This window comes from Terrapene carolina, unplaced genomic scaffold (genome assembly GCF_002925995.2).
Source record: "Terrapene carolina triunguis isolate 2854851 unplaced genomic scaffold, T_m_triunguis-2.0 Scaffold84, whole genome shotgun sequence".
In the NCBI taxonomy this organism is placed as follows: Eukaryota; Metazoa; Chordata; order Testudines; family Emydidae; genus Terrapene; species Terrapene triunguis.
This window is the reverse complement of record NW_020664435.1, coordinates 21,523,411-21,544,769: the sequence shown is the minus strand read 5'-3', so window position 1 is coordinate 21,544,769 and position 21,359 is coordinate 21,523,411. Positions and strand designations below refer to the sequence as shown.

The window sequence follows — 21,359 nt, the reverse complement described above, 5'->3', positions numbered from 1 at the left end:
GCCTGCTTCTCCTATCACCTCACTAGATAGTCCCTTACCTGTTAGTGTAGTGTAGTTAGTATTTTCTTCTTCACCTTTCTTCCTTCTATCTATAAACATTTTTTGTTTGTTTTAACTTTACCTTTACAGTTATTTCATAGCTTAGGTTTCTGTTTTCCCTTGTTTCCGCCCTTCCTGACCAGGAAGCCTTTTTCCTCCATCCTTATGCCCAGATCCCCTGGGTTTAACAGGTGTGTTTCTTGTGGCTCCACCTTCCCGGTAACAGGTGATCACCCACAGTGTATTCACTGCCTTGCCCTGAAACCCAGAGCCAGAAAAGACCGGGACATTAGATTAAAACTTCTCCTCATGGAGAAATTGCTGCAACTGGCATTGGACCTGGGCCCAGACTCTTTCCTGGAGAGGCCTACATGCTCTGTGAGGTCATCTCTAATCCTTACTCCCCACATCCCTTGAGGAGAAAGTCATCTCTTTCTTGCTTGGATGAAAAGAAATGGGCTCCCTCCTCACACTTTGAGGCACACCCTCTAGAACACCATCCCTGGCAAGGTCTGTTGTCTCAACCTCATCTGACAGGGCACAGCTCCAGGGCCTGTTCAAGTACCTCTGGTATCAATATGAAGAAATAGTCTAAACACCCTAACTGGGCAGACCTACAGCCCTTGGCTCTGTTTCCCAGCTCTGGGGAACAAGACAGGCCAACTTCAGGAGCTATGGCAGGTATAAACTGCTAGCACCTGTGCCTTTTCTGACACTGACGAAGCCATTAGCACCGAGTAAGTCCTCAGCTCTATCGAAATCATTGGCATTGGTCACGTCATCAGAACCGGTCAAGTCATCTGCACCAACCAAGTCTCTGGCGCTATCTACAGACACTTTGGGAGAATACACCCTTTCTTTGACACCGAATCGTACGCTGGCACTGATGATTTTTTTTCCCTCTCCACAAGACTTTAGATACCCTAAAGACCTGCTGGTCTCTAACATCTCTGAGTCTCCACTCCTTTGACTTGTCCTTCCCCCACTTCCACTCTTCTCTCCAGACTCCCTTTTTCCATTGAGGATGGCACCTCTCTTCCCCAGTGATGAGAAGGAGGAAGAGGAGAGCTCCATTGCTCCTTCGTCTACTAGGCAAATCAGACCTGCTCATCCTCACTATCCACAGTCTATATCTGGTCCACAATCTTGGCATGAACCACTTGAGACGCAGCCACATATTACACTCCCTCCACATTGGCCATATTGGGACCCTTGGGCCATGTACAGAGCACAGTTCAGGACCCCCCCCCCAGGGAGCAAAGCTGGAGACCTACACCTCTCCCTTCTCCATCGGTCTCTCGCCCTCCGCTGGTTGAACTCCTGCGGATACCAAGTGAAGAGGAAGATCAGGAAGAGGAACAGGAGGAGGAGGCTCCACCAACATTACATTTTTCCTCCTCCACCCCCTATATCTGCCGATGAGACATTTTCAAGACTTATTCCGCAGGATTGCAGACTCCCTGCAGATTCCTTTGGAGGAAGTCAAGGACCAGCAGCATAAACTGCTTGATATCCTCCACACATCTTCTTCCTCCAAGAACACACTACCGATCAATGAGGTTCTTCTTGACCCCGTGAAGGTGCTCTGGCAGTATCCATCCCTCTGACCTGAAAAAAATATGTTCCGGTGAAGGATGCGCGATTTCTATTCTCGTGCCCCATCCCAAATTCTTAGGTGGACAATGCAGTGCAAGAGAAAGGCCGTCAATGCCAATCCCATTCTAGCTATCCAGACTGAGGTGGAAACACTCAGACTTATTTGGACACAAAGCGTATTCATCAGCCATGCTCCAATTTAGAATCTCAAACTATGAAGCTCTCATGGCTAAGTATAATTACATAAACTACTCTAAATTGGAGGAACTCTGCCATGGTCCAGATCTAATGCATCCAAGGGTGCCGAGGGAATTGGCCGATGTGATTGCAGAGCCATTATCTTTGAAAACTCGTGGCGATTGTGGGATGTCTCGGACGATTGGAAAAAGGCAAATATAGTGTCCATCTTTAAAAAAGGGAAGAAGGAGAACCCGGGGAACTACAGACCAGTCAGCCTCACCTCGGTCCCTGGAAAAATCATGGAACAGGTCCTCAAGGAAACCATTTTAAAGCACCTGGAGGAGAGGAAGGTGATCTGGAACAGTCAACATGGATTCACCAAGAGCAAGGACTTGCCTGACCAACCTGATTGCTTTCTATGATGAGATAATTTGCTCTGTGGATATGGGGAAAGCAGTGGACGTGATATATCTTGACTTTAGCAAAGCTTTTGATACTGTCTCCCACAGTATTCTTGCCAGCAAGTTAAAAAAGTATGGATTGGATGAATGGACTATAAGGTGGATAGAAAGCTGGCTAGATTGTCGGGCTCAATGGGTAGTGATCAATGGTTCGATGTCTAGTTGGCAGCCGGTATCAAGCAGAGTGCCGCAGGGGTCGGTCCTGGGGCCGGTTTTGTTCAACATCTTTATTAATGATCTGGATGATGGGATAGATTGCACCCTCAGCAAGTTCGCGGATAACACTAATCTGGGGGGAGAGGTAGATACGCTGGAGGGTAGGGCTAGGGTCCAGAGTGATCTAGACAAATTGGAAGATTGGGCCAAAAGAAATCTGATGAGGTTCAACAAGGACAAGTGCAGAGTCCTGCACTTAGGACGGAAGAATCCCATGTAGCGCTACAGGCTGGGGACCGACTGGCTAAGAAGCAGTTCTGCAGAAAAGGACCTGGGATTACAGTGGATGAGAAGCTGGATATGAGTCAGCAGTGTGCCCTTGTTGCCAAGAAGGCTAACGGCATATTGGACTGCATTAGTAGGAGCATTGCCAGCAGATCAAGGGAAGTGATTGTTCCCCTCTATTTGGCACTGGTGAGACCACATCTGGAGTATTGCGTCCAATTTTGGGCCCCCCACTACAGAAAGGATGTGGACAAATTGGAGAGAGTCCAGTGGAGGGCAACAAAAATGATCAGGGGGCTGGGGCACATGACTTACGAGGAGATGCTGAGGGAACAGGCCTTGTTTAGTCTGCAGAAGAGAAAAGTGAGGGGAGATTTGATAGCAGCCTTCAACTACCTGAAGGGGGGTTCCAAAGAGGATGGAACTGGGCTGTTCTCAGTGGTGGCAGATGACAGAACAAGGAGCAATGGTCTCAAGTTGCAGTAGGGGAGGTGTAGGTTGGATATTAGGAAACACTATTTCACTAGGAGGGTGATGAAGCACTGGAATAGGTTACCTAAGGAGGTGGTGGAATCTCCATCCTTAGAGGTTTTTCAGGCCCAGCTTGACAAAGCCCTGGCTGGAATGATTTAGTTGGTGTTGGTCCTGCTTTGAATGGGGTGTTGGATTAGATGACCTCCTGAGGTCTCTTCCAATCTTAATCTTCTATGATTCTATGACCTACTGGAGGCCAAGAAAGAGCAATTCCAGTCCCTAATATTGGAAGGACACCTCCTAACCTGTACAACCCTACAAGCCTCTTTAGAATATGCAGACACCACTGCCTGATCCTTCATGACTGCTGTGGTCATGAGGTGTGCATCATGGCTCCACCTCTCAGGTTTTCCTATGGAGGTATAAACCACAGTAGAAGACTTAGTTTTTGAGGGCCAGAAGCTATTCTCAGAGTGCATGGACGATTCTCTGCACTCCCTTAAAGACTCCCAAGCTACACTCTGCTCTCTCAGAATTTACATGCCAGCACCAAAGAGACACTCCCAATCACAGGAGTACAATCCTCAACAGCATTATGACACCCAGCGCCGAAGACAAAGGCCTCCCACCAAACATAGACAGCCCACTCCTCAAGGGGCTACCTCTCAGGCACTTCCCACCGAAACAACAATTTTGAAGGTCTGGTGGAGGCCCCAAGAAGCCTCCCCCTCTTCCAGTCATTCCCACCATCTTTGACATTCCACCAGTTTGGTGACTGACTAGCTCAATTTTCCCCATCTTGGAGACTCATCACTTTGGACAAGTAGGTTATAGAGATAATCCAGGAAGGATACTCCATCCCCTTCTTAACTATCCTGCCCCACCACCTCCTCTCCCCATCCCTTTTCAGGGATTCCTCTCATGATTCCATTCTACGGGGAGAAATAAATCATCTTCTGCAATGGGGAGCCATGGAACCAGTCCCTTCCCAGCACATGGGACAGGGTTTCTACTCCCACTATTTCCTGATCTGGAAGAAATCTGGTGGCTGGCAACCCATCCTGGACCTCCGCAATCTAAACAAGTTAGTCAAACCGCATGCTTCAAGATGGCTACCCTCTCAACTATTATTGCAGTACTGGAACAGGGGCACTGGTTCTCAGCCCTCGACCTCCAACTTGCATGCTTTCATATTACAATACACCCTGTCCACAGGCGATTTCTCTGATTTGTCGTGGGCAATGACCACTACCAGTACAAGGTACTGCCTTTCGTACTGTCCACAGCACCGCGGGTGTTCTCCAAGATTCTTGCAGTAGTCAGTGCCTACCTAAGAAAACAAGGAGCTGTCATCTTTCCATACTTGGATGACTGTCTTCTCAATGCCCCATCTGAAACCACATTCTCTGAGCCGTTCACATAACAATGGACCTGTTCACGAAGCTGAGTTTCCTTTTGAACCTAGAAAAGTCCACTTTAATGCAATACAACAACTGGAATTAATTGGGACACGGTTGGATGCCATACAAGCCAGAGCCTTCCTACTACCTCACAGGTTCTTGTGTATGGTATCCAATGCACAAATTTGCCCCCAGATCTCTGCCAGAATGTGCCTCCAACTTCTAGGCCACATGGCAGCAGCCACTTTCATGGTCAGTCACGCAAGACTACACATGCAATGTCTTCAGGCATGGCTGCGTACACTATATCTCCCCCACAAACACAGCCTCCACAAACTTTTATCCATGCCGATGAGAGTCAAGGACTCACTACTTTGGTGGAGACAGCCTAACAATGCCTATGTTGGAGTTCCTTTCCTCCAACCACAACTGACCACGATCCTAACAACTGATGCCTCCCAAATCGGTTGGGGAGTGCATCTCCATGATCACACAGTGCAGGGCAGATGGTAGTTAACCGAACCCACCCCACACATTAATCTCCTAGAACTACGAGCAGTCTGCAGTGCCTGCTGACATTTCCTCCCTCCACTCAGACCATCAGAGTCATGATGGACAATCTCGCCTGCATGTGTTACATCAATAGGCAGGGTGGAGTGAGGTTCCATTCTTTATGGTCAGAGGCACTCAAATTGTGAAACTGGTGTATCCAACACAACATGATCATTTCAGTAGCATACCTTCCAGGATGTCGGAACACCACCGTTAACGTATTGAGCAGGAGGTTCTCTCACGATCAGGAGTGGGAACTGGATATGTGAGCACTTCAGCGCATCTTCAGCCGATGAGGATTCCCCACCATAGATCTTTTTGCCACATAGCACAACACCTGCTGCCCTCAATTCTGTTCCAGAGTGGGACTAGGACATGGATCTCTTAGAGATGCATTCCTCAGAACATGAGATGCCTTTCCTTTATGCCTTCCCTCCCTGGTCCCTCCTATTCCAAATTCTTAGTAAGATACAGGAGGATCAAGCTCATGTCATACTAATAGCTCCAACATGGCCACAATTTACCTACTCCACATGACGGTATGCCAACTAATCTCTCTCCATCTAACGCCGTGGCTCCTTTCACAGGACATAGGATGCATTCTCCATCCCAATCCACAGATGCTGCACCTCAAAGCCTGGCTCCTCCGTGGTTCTGGGATTCAGAAATAACCTGTTCGGATGCAGTCAAACAGATACTTTTGAATAGCAGATGTGACACAACTAGACACACTTAGGTTCACAAATGGACTAGATTTCAATGCTGGTGCGCCTCCCACCAAGTCGACGTAGCACACGCTTATCCTGGACTACATGCTACACCTTAAAGAATCAGGATTATCCATCAGCTCCATTCGGGTACACTTGGCAGCAGTCACTACTTTTCACTGCCCCATAGATGGTCATTCTGTTTTTACACATCCACTTAGGAAACGTTTTCTGAAGGGTCTCCACAATCCTTATCCACACATAAGAGACCCAACCCTTGCCTGGGACCTCGTCCTCATCCTACGTTCTCTGACTAGACCCCTGTTTGAATCAATGAAAACCTGTTCTTATGTGCATCTGTCAATGAAATGGCCTTCCTTGTTGCCATCATTTCTGCCCGACGAGTTGGCGAAATCATGGCCCTTATGGCATATCCACCATACAGACTGTTTTATAAGGACAAAGTTACACTACGCCCACATCCAAGATTTCTACCTAAGGTTCCAACGTCTTTCCCTCTCAACCAACCAATACACCTTCCTTGTTTCTTCCCGAAGCCTCACAGTAATCAACAGGAGGCAGCTCTACACACCCTAGACGTGAGACTAACATTATCTTTTTACTTGGACAGGACTAAACCTTTCCGAAAACCACCACGATTATTCCTCTCCACCATCGAAAGATCCAGAGACACAGCCATACCTAAACAATGCCTTTCAAGGTGGATCTCACAGTCTACACATTTATCTTACAAACTCCACAATAGACAACCTCCTACCACAATCAGAACACATTCCACATGTTCATTATCTACCTCAATAACTTTTCTCAACAATGCCCCCATTGCTGAAATTTGCAAAGTGGCTACATGGACATCAACAGACACTTTTGCCCATTACTATGCTTGTACGTACGATGCCACAGCAGACACTCTCCTGGACCTAGGACATGCTGTCCTATTATCAACAGTAAATATCACTCCAAAGACCCAGCCTTCCAATTAGGGGCACTACTTTCTAGTCGCTTACAAGTGGTGCACCCATAGGGACATCACTCAAAGAAGAAGAGAAGGTGACTCACCCTATGCAGTAACTGAGGTTCTTCGAGATGTGTGTCCCTATTGGTGCTCGACTTCCCACCCTCCTCCCTTCTGCTTTGCAGTCAAAAACATATGCTCTGCGGCAGGGAAGAAACGGGGGGTGGTCGGACTACACAGCGATTTATATACGCCCCTCTCACAGTGTGATGGGGAATATGCGCATGTGCGGTCCGACAGGCGCTGCTGATGAAGATCTCCAATCCCAGGTGCAGGGGGCACTGCCGCACCTACAAGTGGAGCACCCACAGGGACACACATCTCGAAGAACCTCAGTTACTGCACAGAGTGAGTAACCTTCTCCTGTGTTTACATAGCCCAGGTAATTACATGACATATATTGAGTACAACACCAATTCTTAATGAGAATTTGATTTAGAGAAGTAATGTTTAACACTAGAAATATCAGGTCTGCTCAGAAATATGTCCATCCATTTGTTGGGTTTCAGTTTTCCATCTTTTCCTCTTTAGAGCCATGTCTGGTAGCTCCAGGCCACACGTTCAGTAATAATTTTCCCATTGGCTTGGTGTCCTCCAAAATGTAAGAATTCTCCTCATGTGTTATAAGCAGTATTTCTTTGAAATGCAAAGCAGCTGGGACTCCTGCTTTAATAATAATTTTTTTAAATGACTTTTTTCTTCAGAGAAACTGAATTCAATTTCGAGAAAATTAAGATTTTATTTTCTTTACAAAAGAGTTTTCTTTACTACTTCTACTACTTTGGTTGCTTGCACTCCCAAGCACTGATCATAACTACACTACCACAGTCATATTATTCTGTATGTCGTTTTCTATTAAAGGCTCTGTAAAATTGTTGCTTTATAATGTTTGTATAGTATAATTTGACTGAAGATTAAATTATATTTACAGAGTAATTATGAAATATTGAAGTTGGACAACTTTTTTTTCTTCTCAGGGGACTTAAAGAAGTCCCTAATCTGTCACGATTTCAGACCTTAAGGTATTTGTGGCTTAACAACAATAAGGTAATAAGACATTTTATTAAAATATGAATACTGGTACCTAAAATAATTTTTTATTACTACCTAATACTTTTGCTATTACAAAACATTTAAAAATTACAAAATTGGTAGATATAGTTGTTTTTTTAAAAGATTATTTCTCATTTCTTTACAAAAATATGAATCAATTAATTTAAATGTGATATTTTTAAGCAACCTGTTTTGATATACATAGTAGAGTATAAGTTGACATTTTTCCCTTTAAAATAATAATGAATTATATTCATATTTAGTTCATCGAAAGGATTAAGTATCTCTACCAGAGTTATAAAAATAGAGAGATTTTAGAAAGATCTGATCTATTTTCCAAATCAAAGACCTTCCGGAATTAAGGTATTGAAAAATGTGTTTGCTAATATACCTAAGATTGTCAGTTTCTGACCTTACCAGAAAACAGTACATTGTTTTGCTACTCCTAGAGCACCCTCAGAGGGAAATTTATTATGACTCTGAGGCACAGTTTCACTGTCAATCTCCCTGCTGTTTCAGGGAGGGAGTAAACTGTAACAGGTCTATACCTGTCCCGGTATATGCTCTCCGACAAACCAGGGTAACTATCCTGGTAGACACTTTGGAGACAGCAGTAGAGTTGAGATTCTGCCCATCCCACCCTCCTATCTATCTCTACAAAGGGGAGATATAGCAACTCTTTGGAGTCTGCTTCCCCATGTGCGCAGAAAGTGGTGGTATAAGGAAATAAGGGGGTACCTTGCGCCAGCGTGCTGGATAGGCCACAATCTCTCCCTAAATCAGTTACTTATAAGAACAAAAGACTAGGAGTTAAACCCTCAGTTACTGTAAGTTTACCTGTGTTTTGTTCCCAGCTCATTGACTCACTGTGTGACCCTAAGTAAGTCACCTAAGGTGGCATCCATGAAGGGACTTAGGTGTTGCGACATCGAGCGTCATGGTACCTAACTTTTACATGCCTAGAAAAATCACAGGAACAATGCTGTGATCCATAAAGCTGACTTAGGGATGTAGGAGACCAAGGATGTAGTTAGCTGGGATGTAGGAGACCAAGGTTCAATTTTTCCCCTCCCCTGAGTGGGAGAAAGGATTTGAACAGGGGTCCCCTGCCTCTCAGGAGAGTGCTCTAATCACTGTGCTATGGGACATTCTGATGTGGGGCTTCCTCAGTCTCTCCGATTGAAGCTATTTCCCTCTGGATAAATAATTAAAGGGTGATTGGAGCAGCGGGACTGGAGCCTGGGTCTCCTATCTTGGTGCCCTAACCACTGGATTACTGTCATTCTTTCTCTCTCTGGCCCAGTGACAGTTCCACTGTGGATACATACTTAAAAATGCATTGGACCATAGAGAGACCCATGTTCAAATCCTTTCTCCTCCTCTGACAGAGGCTGGGTGGAATTGAAGGTGGGTCTCCCACATCCCAGGTGACTGTTCTAACCGCTGGGCTAAAAGCTATAAGGTGGTTGTTACCACCACCACCACGTCCTTCTCCTGGATTTTGAATGAGACCTGCTCCAGTAGGTGTGCTCAGAGCCCACCTACCAGATCATGCCCTGCATGCGACTTAAGTCTGTCTTTCCCTGAATGCCTTTATTTCCCTGGTTCATGAATTACTCTGGGGCTTAGATGGAAGACAGGCATCTGGATGCCTAGAGGGAGGAAGCAGTGAGTGTGCCCAGAGGCAGAAATTTCTGAAACTAGGGAACTTTTACCCTGAAAATGTAGGCACTAGGTGAGTTTAGGCACCTACAGTGTACACTGGGAGCTTTGTGGCTTGAAGCGGAGGCAAAACTGGGTTTTAGTCACCTAAACCCTAGCTTTAGGCACCTAAGTCTGAGGTTTAGATGCTTAACTACTTTTGTGGATATATGCCTTACACTCAGTGTCCTAGGGGTGGTATAGTAAAGATTATACTACTTAGTGTATCCCATATGGGTTTTGAGGCAATTTTGTAAAGTACTCAGGACCCTCAGATGGAAGGTCTGATATAAATGCAAAGTATAACACCCAAAACCAAAATATTTCAAAAATCAGCTAATTGGCAACAAAACCAGCTCATGCCCTTCCCTGCTCTTATCAAATGCAAATCTGCACATTTATTCACTGATCTTTAACAAAATGAAAACAACTATCAATTTGTACTGAAAAATTGATAACTCATAGTAGTTTAAAACATTTAAAACTTTTTTATAAGTTACTGTTCTGTAGTTCACATGATTTCTTAATGTGCTCAGTATCTGAGGACTCTGTGTGCAGCAGTACTTGCTAAGATAAGTATGCAGTTTTGTGAAGAACAGAAAAATTAGTATACATTCCACATAACTTAGGAGTGTGTGGATTTCTGCTGCCTCAAGCCAATATTAATTATAAAGCATCTCATGTCAACTCTGTTGAAAGACTTGTAGTTATTCAAATGTTTAAAAACTTTTAATTATGGAGACATAAATGAGCTGAACTAGTTCATGGCATTGCTGCACATTTCTGAAGGACATGAAGTGTGAGAAGATAGGGCTTCTTGATGACCAAGCAAAATTTAACCTACTGATCAACAAGACAAAAATCAGACCCATTTATCCATATTCTCCATCTTTAAACCTAAACAGTAACAAAGATTAAATTAAAAACAACGAGGCGTCCTTGTGGCACCTTAGAGACTAACACATTTATTTGGGCATAAGCTTTCGTGGGCTAAAACCCACTTCATCAGATGCATGGAGTGGAAAATACAGAGGCAGCTGTAAATACACAGCACATGAAAAGATGGGAGTTGCCTTACCAAGTGGGGGGTCAGTGCTAACGAGCCAATTCAATTAAGGTGGAAGTGGGCTATTCTCAACAGTTGACAAGAAGGGGTGCTACTGCGAACAGCAGCCGAGAAATAAGGGTGGCGATACCATTCCATGCTACCCTTAGTTCTGCACTGCTGCTGGCGATGGTGCTGCCTTCAGAGCTGGGCACCCAGCCAGCAGCCACCACTCTCCACTCTGCCTTCAGAGCTGGGTGGCCAGCAGCCGCCGGTCTCTGGCTGCCCAGCTCTGAAGGCAGTGCAGAAGTAAGGGTGGCAATACCATGACACCCCTACAATAGGCTTGTGAGCCCCCAGTTTGAGAAATGCTGTGGAGAAATCATACATTTTTCATGAGTTGGTTACAGCATAAGTAGCAAATTTGGCATTTATACTGTGACCAACCTGCAAAAAATGTGTGATTTCTCTGTGATTTAAGTAGACCCCTACTTATATGGAAAAACTTAACAAAACTTCCCGATAGCTAGGAAAGCCCAGTAATTTTCAGTGAAAATGTGTTCCAAAATACAAAATCTAAATCACTGAGTCAGAAGGTTCTATAAGGAATTTCTGTAAGGTTATTCTATATGTATTTATCACACATAATGAATATTATTGAGACTTTTTCAGCTCTCAAAGAAGTCCTAAAACGGGACCATTTTCACCGAAACAAGAACAAATACTTCTTTAAAAATATACAATATATTAATATATAGTTCTCCAAAATTAAAATTAGACTGACAGGTACCTGTTTCCCTGATTCTCATATTTCAGATCCAGAAGCTAACATTCTTGATCAATAATTATCGCTTGACAGAACTCTACCTCAACAATAATGAGCTCATAGATATAGCAGGTATTGTCTTACATTTTAAACTTTAGAGCAAAAATGTGAAGTTTTTTTCTGTGTATCAGCAAGCTAAGTGAGTTTGATTTAGGTGGTCCGTAGTCAGTGACTGACTGCTAGTAGCTGAAAATAACATCTCCCAGTTTATAACAGCATACAGACGCCCCCCGACTTACGCAATCATTCCGTTCTGGAAAGCCTTGCGTAACTCGAATTTTGCGTAAGTTGGAAACGTATACCTGTACGTTACGCAAAAATTTCCACAACTCGAAAATCCTATTTCTGGCTTATGGAACTTTTTCCGTAAGTGCAAATTTGTGTAAGTCGGGGAGCGTCTGTACACAAAAATGATGTTTTAGGAACATGATTTATTACACTACACTTGAGTGGTTATATAGTGATATTTAGGGTCAGATTCAACCATGATGTAAGTGGGTGCAGCTTCATTGCATCTACTTCAGTCAGGGATAAATTTGCCCCTTTCTCTGTAACTGTTGTTATTAATTGGCTATTTTAAAATGTAAACAGTAGTGTAGTGGTGTGTCTTGCCCTGTAAGGGCCAGAGGCATGGGAGCTGGCCAACCCCATACAATTAGTCCTCCCTGCCACACCTGGGATGATGTATGGGATTTAATTAGAACCAGCTGGATATGGAGGAGCTGACTCCCCTATAATGGGCAGCAGAGCGATACATAGAGGGAAGGTGGCCAGGTCTGAGACGAGGCAAGACCAGGCACGACACGACACCAGAGGAGTTTGCGGGCTGTGCCCAGCTTAAGGCTGGAGGGAAGATTTTTGTGTTTATTTTTTGAATTTTAAGTTAAACCAGACTCTGAAGAGGGCTGTTGTTATTAGATTTGTAAAAGACTCTTTTTGAGTTTATTGAGGAACCAAGATTGGAAACTGAGGTGAGGGGCTGCTTGCAGGGCTGCCCTGAGGCCACAAGGGGGTGCTTGGAGGAGGCCACTTGTTGACAAGTAGGTTGAAATAAACAATACTAATTTAGTAAGATTGCATTTATATTTTTTGTTAAAAGTGAACTGAAAATATATTGATTCTGGAAGCATAGTACACCATTTTGGTGGAAAAAATCATGCCGTTGAAATACATTTCTGATCTACTGTGGCAAGTTCTCTTATTCAAATGAATATGCAAGATTTGCTGGTCAGACAATTCATAATTAATTAAAAGTACCCTTTGGAAACCATATAAATGTATATGATAGTAAACTGATTAGCAAGACTGACAGACATACCATGAAACTAAAGGATAGTAAAGTAATAGATTGTCTCATATGTAGTATGTCTGCAAAGGCTATGCAATTTCCCTACCAGTATAATTGTCACTTACATTTCAAGTACAATTGTACTCTGTGAAGTTATTCTGCAAAACTGGCTTCTTGTGAAGCTCCATCTTTATCTCTTAAGGACTTTTATTTTACTTTTGTCACAGAATCTGTCCCTTAGTATTTAAAAAAATTGTTCATGTTAATATTTTCTCTCTCTCTTTATATAATGTTAGATTGGAGAAGGAAGTTAAATGACATTGGTTAGTGTCTTTGGGACTTATGGGAAATGTGAATCTTTAAGAAGGGAATGGGAGGTTGTTCCAAGCATAGGGGGCAGTATGGAAGAAGGTAACTAGATGTGGGAGAAAGAAACAGCAAGGCTGTCTTCACTGGCAAAACAAAATGGGTGAGGGGTAAGGTTGCCAACTTTCTAATCACACAAAACCAAACACCCTTGCCCTGTTCCTGCCCCTTCCCTGAAGCCCCACCCTGCCCCACCCCTTCTACGAGGCCCCACTCCTGCTCACTCCATCCCCCCCTCTGTTGCTCTCTCCCCCACCCTCACTCATTTGCTCATTTTCACTGGGCTGGGGCAGGGGGCTGGAGTGTGGGAGGGGGTGAGGGCTCTGGCTGGGGGTGTGGGCTCTGGCGTGGGGCCAGAAATGAGGGGTTCAGGGTACAGGAGGAGGCTCCAGGCTGGGGCAGGGGGTTAGGGTGTGGGAGGGAGTGAGGGCTCAAGCTGGGGGTGTGGGCTCTGGGGTGGGACCGGGTCTGAGGGGTTTGGAGCACAGGAGGGGGCTCTGGGCTGGGGCCGAGGGGTTCGGAGTGTGGGAGGGGGGTGTGGGCTGAGGAAGGGGATTGGGGTGTGGGAGGGGTGGGGCTGGAAATAAGGGGTTCAGGGTGCAGGAGGGGGCTCCAGGCTGGGGCAGGGGGTTGGGGTGCAGGAGGTGAGGGCTCCAGCTGGAGGTTCGGGCTCTGGGATGGGGCCTGGGATGAGAGGTTTGGGGTACAGGAGGGGGCTCCAGGCTGGGGCAGGGGGTTGGAGTGCGGGAAGGGGTGCAGGGTCTGGGCGGCTCCCCAGAAGCAGCTGGCTCCTAGGCAGAGTCATGGCCAGGTGGCTCTGTGCGCTGCCTCCGCCCACAGGCCCGGCCCCCGCAGCTCCCATTGGCTGCAGTTCCCAGTCAATGGGAGCTGTGGAGCCGATGCTCGGGAAGGGGGCAGCGCGCAGAGCTGCCTAGCCGTGCCTCCGCCTAGGAGCCAAGGGACAAATTGCCGCTTCTGGGAGCCATGCAGAGCCAGGTAGGGAGCCTTCCAGCCCTGCGCCAACCGCACTTTTAATGGCCTGGTCAGTGGTGCTGACCGGAGCCACCAGGGTCCCTTTTCGACCGGGTGTTCCAATCAAAAATTGGACATCTGGCAACCCTAGTGAGGGGAGTGACATAGTCTGAGTAGGCAAGTGAGTGACTGGTGGTGACTTTTTTTTTCAAATGTAAGATTATTTGAGGTGGAGCTAATGTTCCAGAGAGAATGGAGTTTAAATTGGTTAATGTGGAGCCTTTGAGGCAGAGGTGGTAATTGGGAAAGGTGAAACCGGTATGATAGGATGGGGATGATAGATGATCCAAGATTGATGTGGCTATCAGGGGAAGGAGGAGGCAGTAGAGGTTGGATGTAGATTTTTGGAGGTGAGGTTAGAGAGAGAAGTAGGGGAGCAGGGATGGGAAAGAAAGAGATGAAGATGCAAATGCTGTGAATAGAAAAGAGGAAATAAGGGATGCAAAATTTCTGGGATGAGGTAGAGAAGGAGGAAAGACAAGAAGTAGAGTTGCTGAAACAGAGGATGAGTATAGTGAGCATGAGAAGTGTTGTATGTAGTTGTGGGAGTGGATGGATAATTAGGATGGCAAACTAAATGTGTAGCATAGCAAAACAAATTAGCAAGTCAAGGTAGTCAACTATGGCGAGAATCATTTATTATAATACATTTTATTTCAGGGGCTCTGAAACATTTGCATGCATTGCAGATCTTGTTGCTTCACAACAACCAGCTGAAAAACCTTGACACAACAGTGAAGGAACTAAAGGGAATGATAAGTCTGCAGACCCTAAGTAATGTATCACTTTTTATTATGCATAGCTGTAATCATTGGAAATTAGGGAAAAACAGACATTTTTGTAAGTAGGAATGGAACTAAATCATTCAGATGTCCAAGATATTTTCCTCCTCTTTTCTCCAGAGTAAATGGATTCTCACATACAATAATAATATTTTTTTAAATTAAGCATACCAATATCTGTTTTAACTAGTGTAGGCATTTTGATATACTGTGTGGCGTAAGTGGTAAATGAAATAACTGTAGTCTCTGAAATTTCAAATTAACATGAACAAGACAGTGCTGGCGCCACTAAGTTGTACTGTGTGAAGTAGCCTCAAGGGAAGTAGGATTATATGCTATTAACCTATTGAAAATGAAAGTATAAGCAATCTTTCTCCATCTTTCCTAAAGGAATGTGCTCATAGATCATACCAAGCGCTCAGAACTTTAAGAAACAGGAAACTAATTTCATGTCTTAGTAACATAATTAATGGACGTGTATAATATCATCAGCTCCTAGCTTATGCATTCAAAAACCTGGATGTTTGATGGCAAGAAATAAAAAGATGTCTTGAAAAGTACATTTTTAAATTGAACCTGAAACTGAGCCAAGAACTGAAAAACAAGTAAAGTGTTATAAAGACAACATACTAGTCAAATTATTGTAAGTTATTCCATTATGTGTAAAATCTAAAAATAGACCTCTAAAAATGAAGTTGTTTGAAATGATTAGACAAAGTTTGGACAGACATCCCATTTCTAAGTGGTGCTGTCACTCGGATTTAGTGTTACAGCAAAAGCAATTAAAAGGGAGCTTCAACAAGCACAAACAGTTTCCTTCACAGTATTGTGAAACAAACAGTAATAGCAAGAATTCAAAGCAGTGTTCTAATGCTGAACTGATGCATACATCAGTCATAATGACATGGTAATGTAGTTCCCATTGTTCCAACCACTAGCAAATAAAAATAAAAGATAGAACACTCCAATTTGCTCTGATACAAAATTTTATTCTCGTTTTTGGATTCAGGAAAAAAGTCCATTTTATAGAGGAACATATTATTGCACTATACAGTATATACTCACTGGACTTTATAACCCATACAAGAAATTGGCAATTCCTTTCAGTCAAGAATTTATATTAAGGTGATAATGAGGTCTTATATTACGAAGAGTATTATTTTAATGAAATACAGTATACTACCCTTCATTATCACATTAGAAGCAAATGACTGTCAAATAAATGAACAAGAGTACATTTTTAAGCAGTATCCTTACTTCATAAATAATATCGGTTTGCTTACTTGCTAATTTGCAGCGTTCAGAAATTTGAACTGAGCCTACCAGCCTTTAGTGTGAATTAGCCAGATCCTGTGGCTATCCTTTATCAAATATTCTTCTTATGAAATAAAGATTATTTTAGGAATGAGAAGATACGTATTGTTGCTAGATGGTTCTCTTTTATTGTTGGATAGTCCAATTAAAAATAAAATTTACTCAGCACCCTTCAATGTAACATCTGGACATATAACATCAATTTAATATTAAGCACCCATGGGGGGATTATTATTTGAGCAGCCTAATAAACCATTATTGTTCATCCCAATAGCTACATCAGTTGCCAAAGTATCCTACTTCCCTCCTTTAGGGCTTTTAGACACTGCCCTACATTGGACATGGTATGCAGCAGCACTGCTGCAGCAGGAGTTCATGGAAAAAACTGTACTTCCTGAGGTTCACAGGCTGGCTGTCTTGCTAGTGCACCCTTCCAGAGGATGCAGCATGTGAAGTGGAGGGCATGGGCATGGCCTCAGTTCATCCCCACCCCATCTTTTTGGCATAGAAACTCTTTGTGTTCCCTCCAGGGTTCTCCTGTGCCAGGGCCAGCCACAATCTGGCTTGGGCTCAGTGAAAAAGACTGACTCAATAAATGCACCTTTCACTGTGCCGGAAGATCACCAGACTCAGGTTCTTGCAAACAGCAAGAGGCAACAAGTTCCATAAATATGAGTCCTCAGCAGTACCCTGCTGCTACTTCTAACTAGGTGGTTCTTCTTCTTTTCTATATTTGAATCATGATAGTGCCTATAGGCTCCAGCCAAGATAAGTTTCCCATTGTGCTACGTTCTAAATGAACAAGATAGTCAAGAATGGGGAAAAAGAAAGTATTATCCCTAACTTACAGATGGGGAACTGAGCCACAGAGATTAAGTGCCCGTGGCCACAACGAAATTGTGTGGTGGAGCCAAGGAACTGAACCTAAATCTCTTATACAATGCTACCATGCTGATGGACAGAACACCTAGAAAGATTTATTTTTGGAACTGACAGCTGTTCTCAAACAAGATTACAGGACCCAGAGGGACCATATTGGTGGCTGGGTAGTGAGGGAGGTGCCTAAGTGTCTTTCGTAAATGGGAATTAGGTACTTAGCTGTCATTTGTGCCTTTGAAAATCTCTATTTCTGAAGCCTCACTCCATTCCAAAATGATATTACATCAAATCCAAAACTAAACCAAATTTTCCTAAGGCTTAGGTGCTTCTAGGATTTCCTTCCTAAAGACCTATCTCTCCCAAACAGTAGCATTCATTTTATTCACTAGTGTAGGCTTATGAGCTATATATAGTGTTTTAGAATGTACTGATTGAACTCTGCAGCAGTAAGAATGGAACTCTTTCTATTACTGCCATCTTGTGGTTCTCCTAATACAAGTAAATGCAGTGATTTAAAAAAAAAAATTCTGATCTAAACATCACCCTACCAGGAGCATAAGAAGAATGCAGATATTTCACAGAGTCCCCCCCCCCCAATATTATAAACATAGCCATTTCCAGCATGGAGAAGACCAATTATCCATTCCCATATCCTGCCTATATCAATGGGCCCCCAAAACACAACTGGCCAGTAACATCTTTCTATAACATAAGAGAGTATCTCTTCACCAATCCTGTCTGGCAATTGCTTTATGCCCTGAGGAAGAAGGATTGACATTTTATAACTTTCTAACCTGTGTAGAATATCTGCAGATTCTGTGTTTATTCAGTTAAGTGAATAATCCTTTATGAATCTCACTAAACTGTTTGCCTCAATATCTTATCCCTCTTTCCACCTTTCTCTCCATAACCACTGAAGTTGCATAATCCACAGGAGTTGTTTCAGCCTTAGGGTATGTCTACACTGATATGCATACCTGAGTGCTGGATTGTATTCATGCAGGCGTGAGCCAGGCAAATCTGCCCTGAGAGTCTACATTTACTGTGCTGGACATTGTACAACAGTATGTACCTGCATTCATACTGCTGCTCTAAGTACAGGAATTTAGCACTACCACTTCAGGGTTCATATCCCAAGGTTCTTTGGACATACAGAGGCACTCTAAGAACTGATGTGTGGTGTGTTGTTGGACTGGAATATAGTATTTTCCTGGACCCCAGCACAGAAAACAATTTCCCCCGCCTTCACATGTGTGCTGATGGCTCTTCCAGATTATGTGGCCCCTGACTTCTATCCTTGCAGAACTGGATGGAAGTCATGGATCCATTGGATGCGCTGGTCCTACTCTTGCTCCTTATTGCAAAAGAAATGTTTATGCAGTGAGATAGGCACCCGCCGAGACACTGGATAGCCTTTTGACAGCATTTTCTGAGTCACTGAAGACAACAGGCCATGAGGAATGAAGGCAGTTGATTTATGGCAGGCTGGACAGATCTGATGAAAGCTGCTATTGCCACGGAATACCCTTTGGTTTATTGCCACTTCTGTTATAGGAGAACTCGCATGGTGTGGCTGGACCACATCGTTTTGCAGACTTGGGACAACGCAGCAGTGGCTCCAGGTCTTCTGCATGAAGAAACAGACCTTCATAGAGCTATGTGAGGAGCTTGCACCAACCCTCCAGCACAAGAACACTCAATTGAGGGAGTCATAATGATACAAAAGTGTGTCACTATTGCCCTATCCAGACAGCTACACTATCCCGGACAGCTACAGGTCTCTAGCAAATCACTTTGGAGTTGGAAACTTAACTGTTGGTAGTTGAGGTTGTGAGGCCATTAGCACTGTCTTTTACCTCTGGTGGTTGTCATAAGGAACATGCCTGAAATAATAGCTAGTTTTCAGAGGATGGGGTTCCCATTCTGTGCTGGGACCATCAATGGCACTCGTACTCATAGTGCACCCACCAGAAGGGGCAAATGAATATGAGGACTGCAGAGGATAATATTCCACTGTTATGCAAGACTTGGTGGACCACAGAGGCAAGTTCTTCAACACAAACATGGAAAGTACAGGAAACATTCCTGACATTAGGCTGAAGAGATCTGGCTTGTACCTGAAGGGGAAAGCAGGGACCTTAGTCCCCGGAAATGTTATGAACGGGGTATCTGTGCCAACTATTATTTTGGGGGCCTGCATACCCTCTCCTGCTTTGGCTGATGAAACCATACCCCGATGTCAGTGGCCGTGGAAAAAAGGAATTCAATTTCAAGTTCAGCAGCATTTGGTAGGCTCAAGGCTTGCTGGAGTTGCCTACAAATCCATCTGGATGCCAGACAGAAGATGATATCTCACTTGTGCAGCTGCTGTGGGCCACCTTTCAGTAAAACGAATTTAACCTTGCATGATGTTACATGCCAACCTAGGTACAGACCACAAGTTCTTTTTACGTGTTTTGAGTTTATCTGGCTGGGGTTTTTGCTGTGTTTGTGCTTGTGACATTGCACACCTGTATAAAACCCATTGTTATAGGTTTTATTAAGGTTGAGGTTGGAGGGGACTGTGATTGATTGGGTTTCCACTAGGACAGTCAAGCGATTAAAAAAATTAATCGCGATTAACCGTACTGCTAAACAACAACTGGATACCATTTATTTAAATATTTTTGGATGTTTTCTACATTTTCAAATATATTGATTTCAATTACAACACAGAATACAAAGTGTATAGTGCTCACTTTATATTTATTTTTGATTACAAGTAATTTGAACTGTATAAACAAAAGAAATAGTATTTTTCAATTCACCTAATACAAATACTGTAGTGCAATCTCTTTATCATGAAAGTTGAACTTACAAATGTAGAATTATATAAAAAAAACTGTATTCAGAAATAAAACTGTATAAAATTTTAGAGCCTGCAAGCTATTTTACATTTGCAGAAGATAATGCTGCCTGCTTCTTGTTTACAATGTCACCTGAATTTCACATGATTTGATGCTGAGGACACTCATTAAAAAAATAATGTGTTAATTAAATTTGTGACTGAACTCCTTGGGGGAGAATTGTATGTCCCCTGTTCTATTTTACCTGCATTCTGCCACATATTTCATGTTATAGCAGTCTCAAATGATGACCTAGCACATGTCGTTCATTTTAAGAACACTTTCACTGGAGATGTGACAAAATGCAAAGGTACCAATATGAGATTTCTAAAGATAGCTACAGCACTCGACCCAAGGTTTAAGAATCTGAAGTGCCTTCCAAAATCTGAGAGGGACGAGGTGTGGAGCATGCTTTCAGAAGTCTTGAAAGAGCAACACTTGGATGCAGAACTACAGAACCTGAACCACCAAAAAAGAAAATCAACTTTCTGCTGGTGGCATCTGACTCAGATGATGAAAATGAACATGCATCAGTTTGCATATCTTTGGATAGTTATTGAATAGAATCTATCATCAGCATGGACATGTCCTCTGGAATGGTGGTTGACGCATGAAGGGACATACCAATCTTTAGTGCATCTGGCACGTAAATATCTTGCAATGCCGGCTACAACAGTGCCATGCGAATGCCTGTTCTCACTTTCAGGTGACATTGTAAACAAGAAGTAGGCAGCATTGTCTCCTGCAAATGTAAACAAACTTGTTTGTCTGAGCAATTGGCTGAACAAGAAGTAGGACTGAGTGGACTTGTAGGCTCTAAAGTTTGATATTGTTTTATTTTTGAATGCAGTTATCTTTTGTGCATAATTCTACATTTGTAAGTTCAACTTTCATGATAAAGAAATTGCACTACAGTACTTGCATTAAGTGAATTGAAAAATACTATTTCTTTTATTTTTACAGTTCAAATATTTACAATAAAATAAATATAATGTGAGCATTGTATACTTTGTATTCTGTGTTGAAATTGAAATCAATATATTTGAAAATGTGGAAAACATCCAAAAATATTTAAATAAATGGTATTCTATTATTGTTTAACAGGGCGATTAATTATGATTAATATTTTTAATTGTTTGACAGCCCTAAAATTATGCATACAATATTTTAAAATTCTGCATATTTTATTTGTCAAAATAATAGAACATAATCATGCCAGTTTACATTATTTTGGTAATGGATTTAAAAATAACTGTCAGCAAATATGTCTGTAACAATACAGACAACAAAAAATCAGGAAAT

The 21,359-nt window shown here is 43.1% G+C and overlaps 1 protein-coding gene across 1 annotated transcript in view; it reads left to right on the top strand.

Annotated features, from left to right (window-relative positions):
- Window positions 1-21,359, top strand: part of LRRC72 (leucine rich repeat containing 72) — a 42,984-nt gene that overhangs the window by 6,459 nt on the left and 15,166 nt on the right. Inside the window, exons 3-5 of the mRNA XM_026649484.1 lie at window positions 7,864-7,933; window positions 11,502-11,583; window positions 14,858-14,971. Coding sequence (XP_026505269.1) covers window positions 7,864-7,933; window positions 11,502-11,583; window positions 14,858-14,971 — 266 coding nt within the window. The remainder of the gene's footprint in view (window positions 1-7,863; window positions 7,934-11,501; window positions 11,584-14,857; window positions 14,972-21,359) is intronic.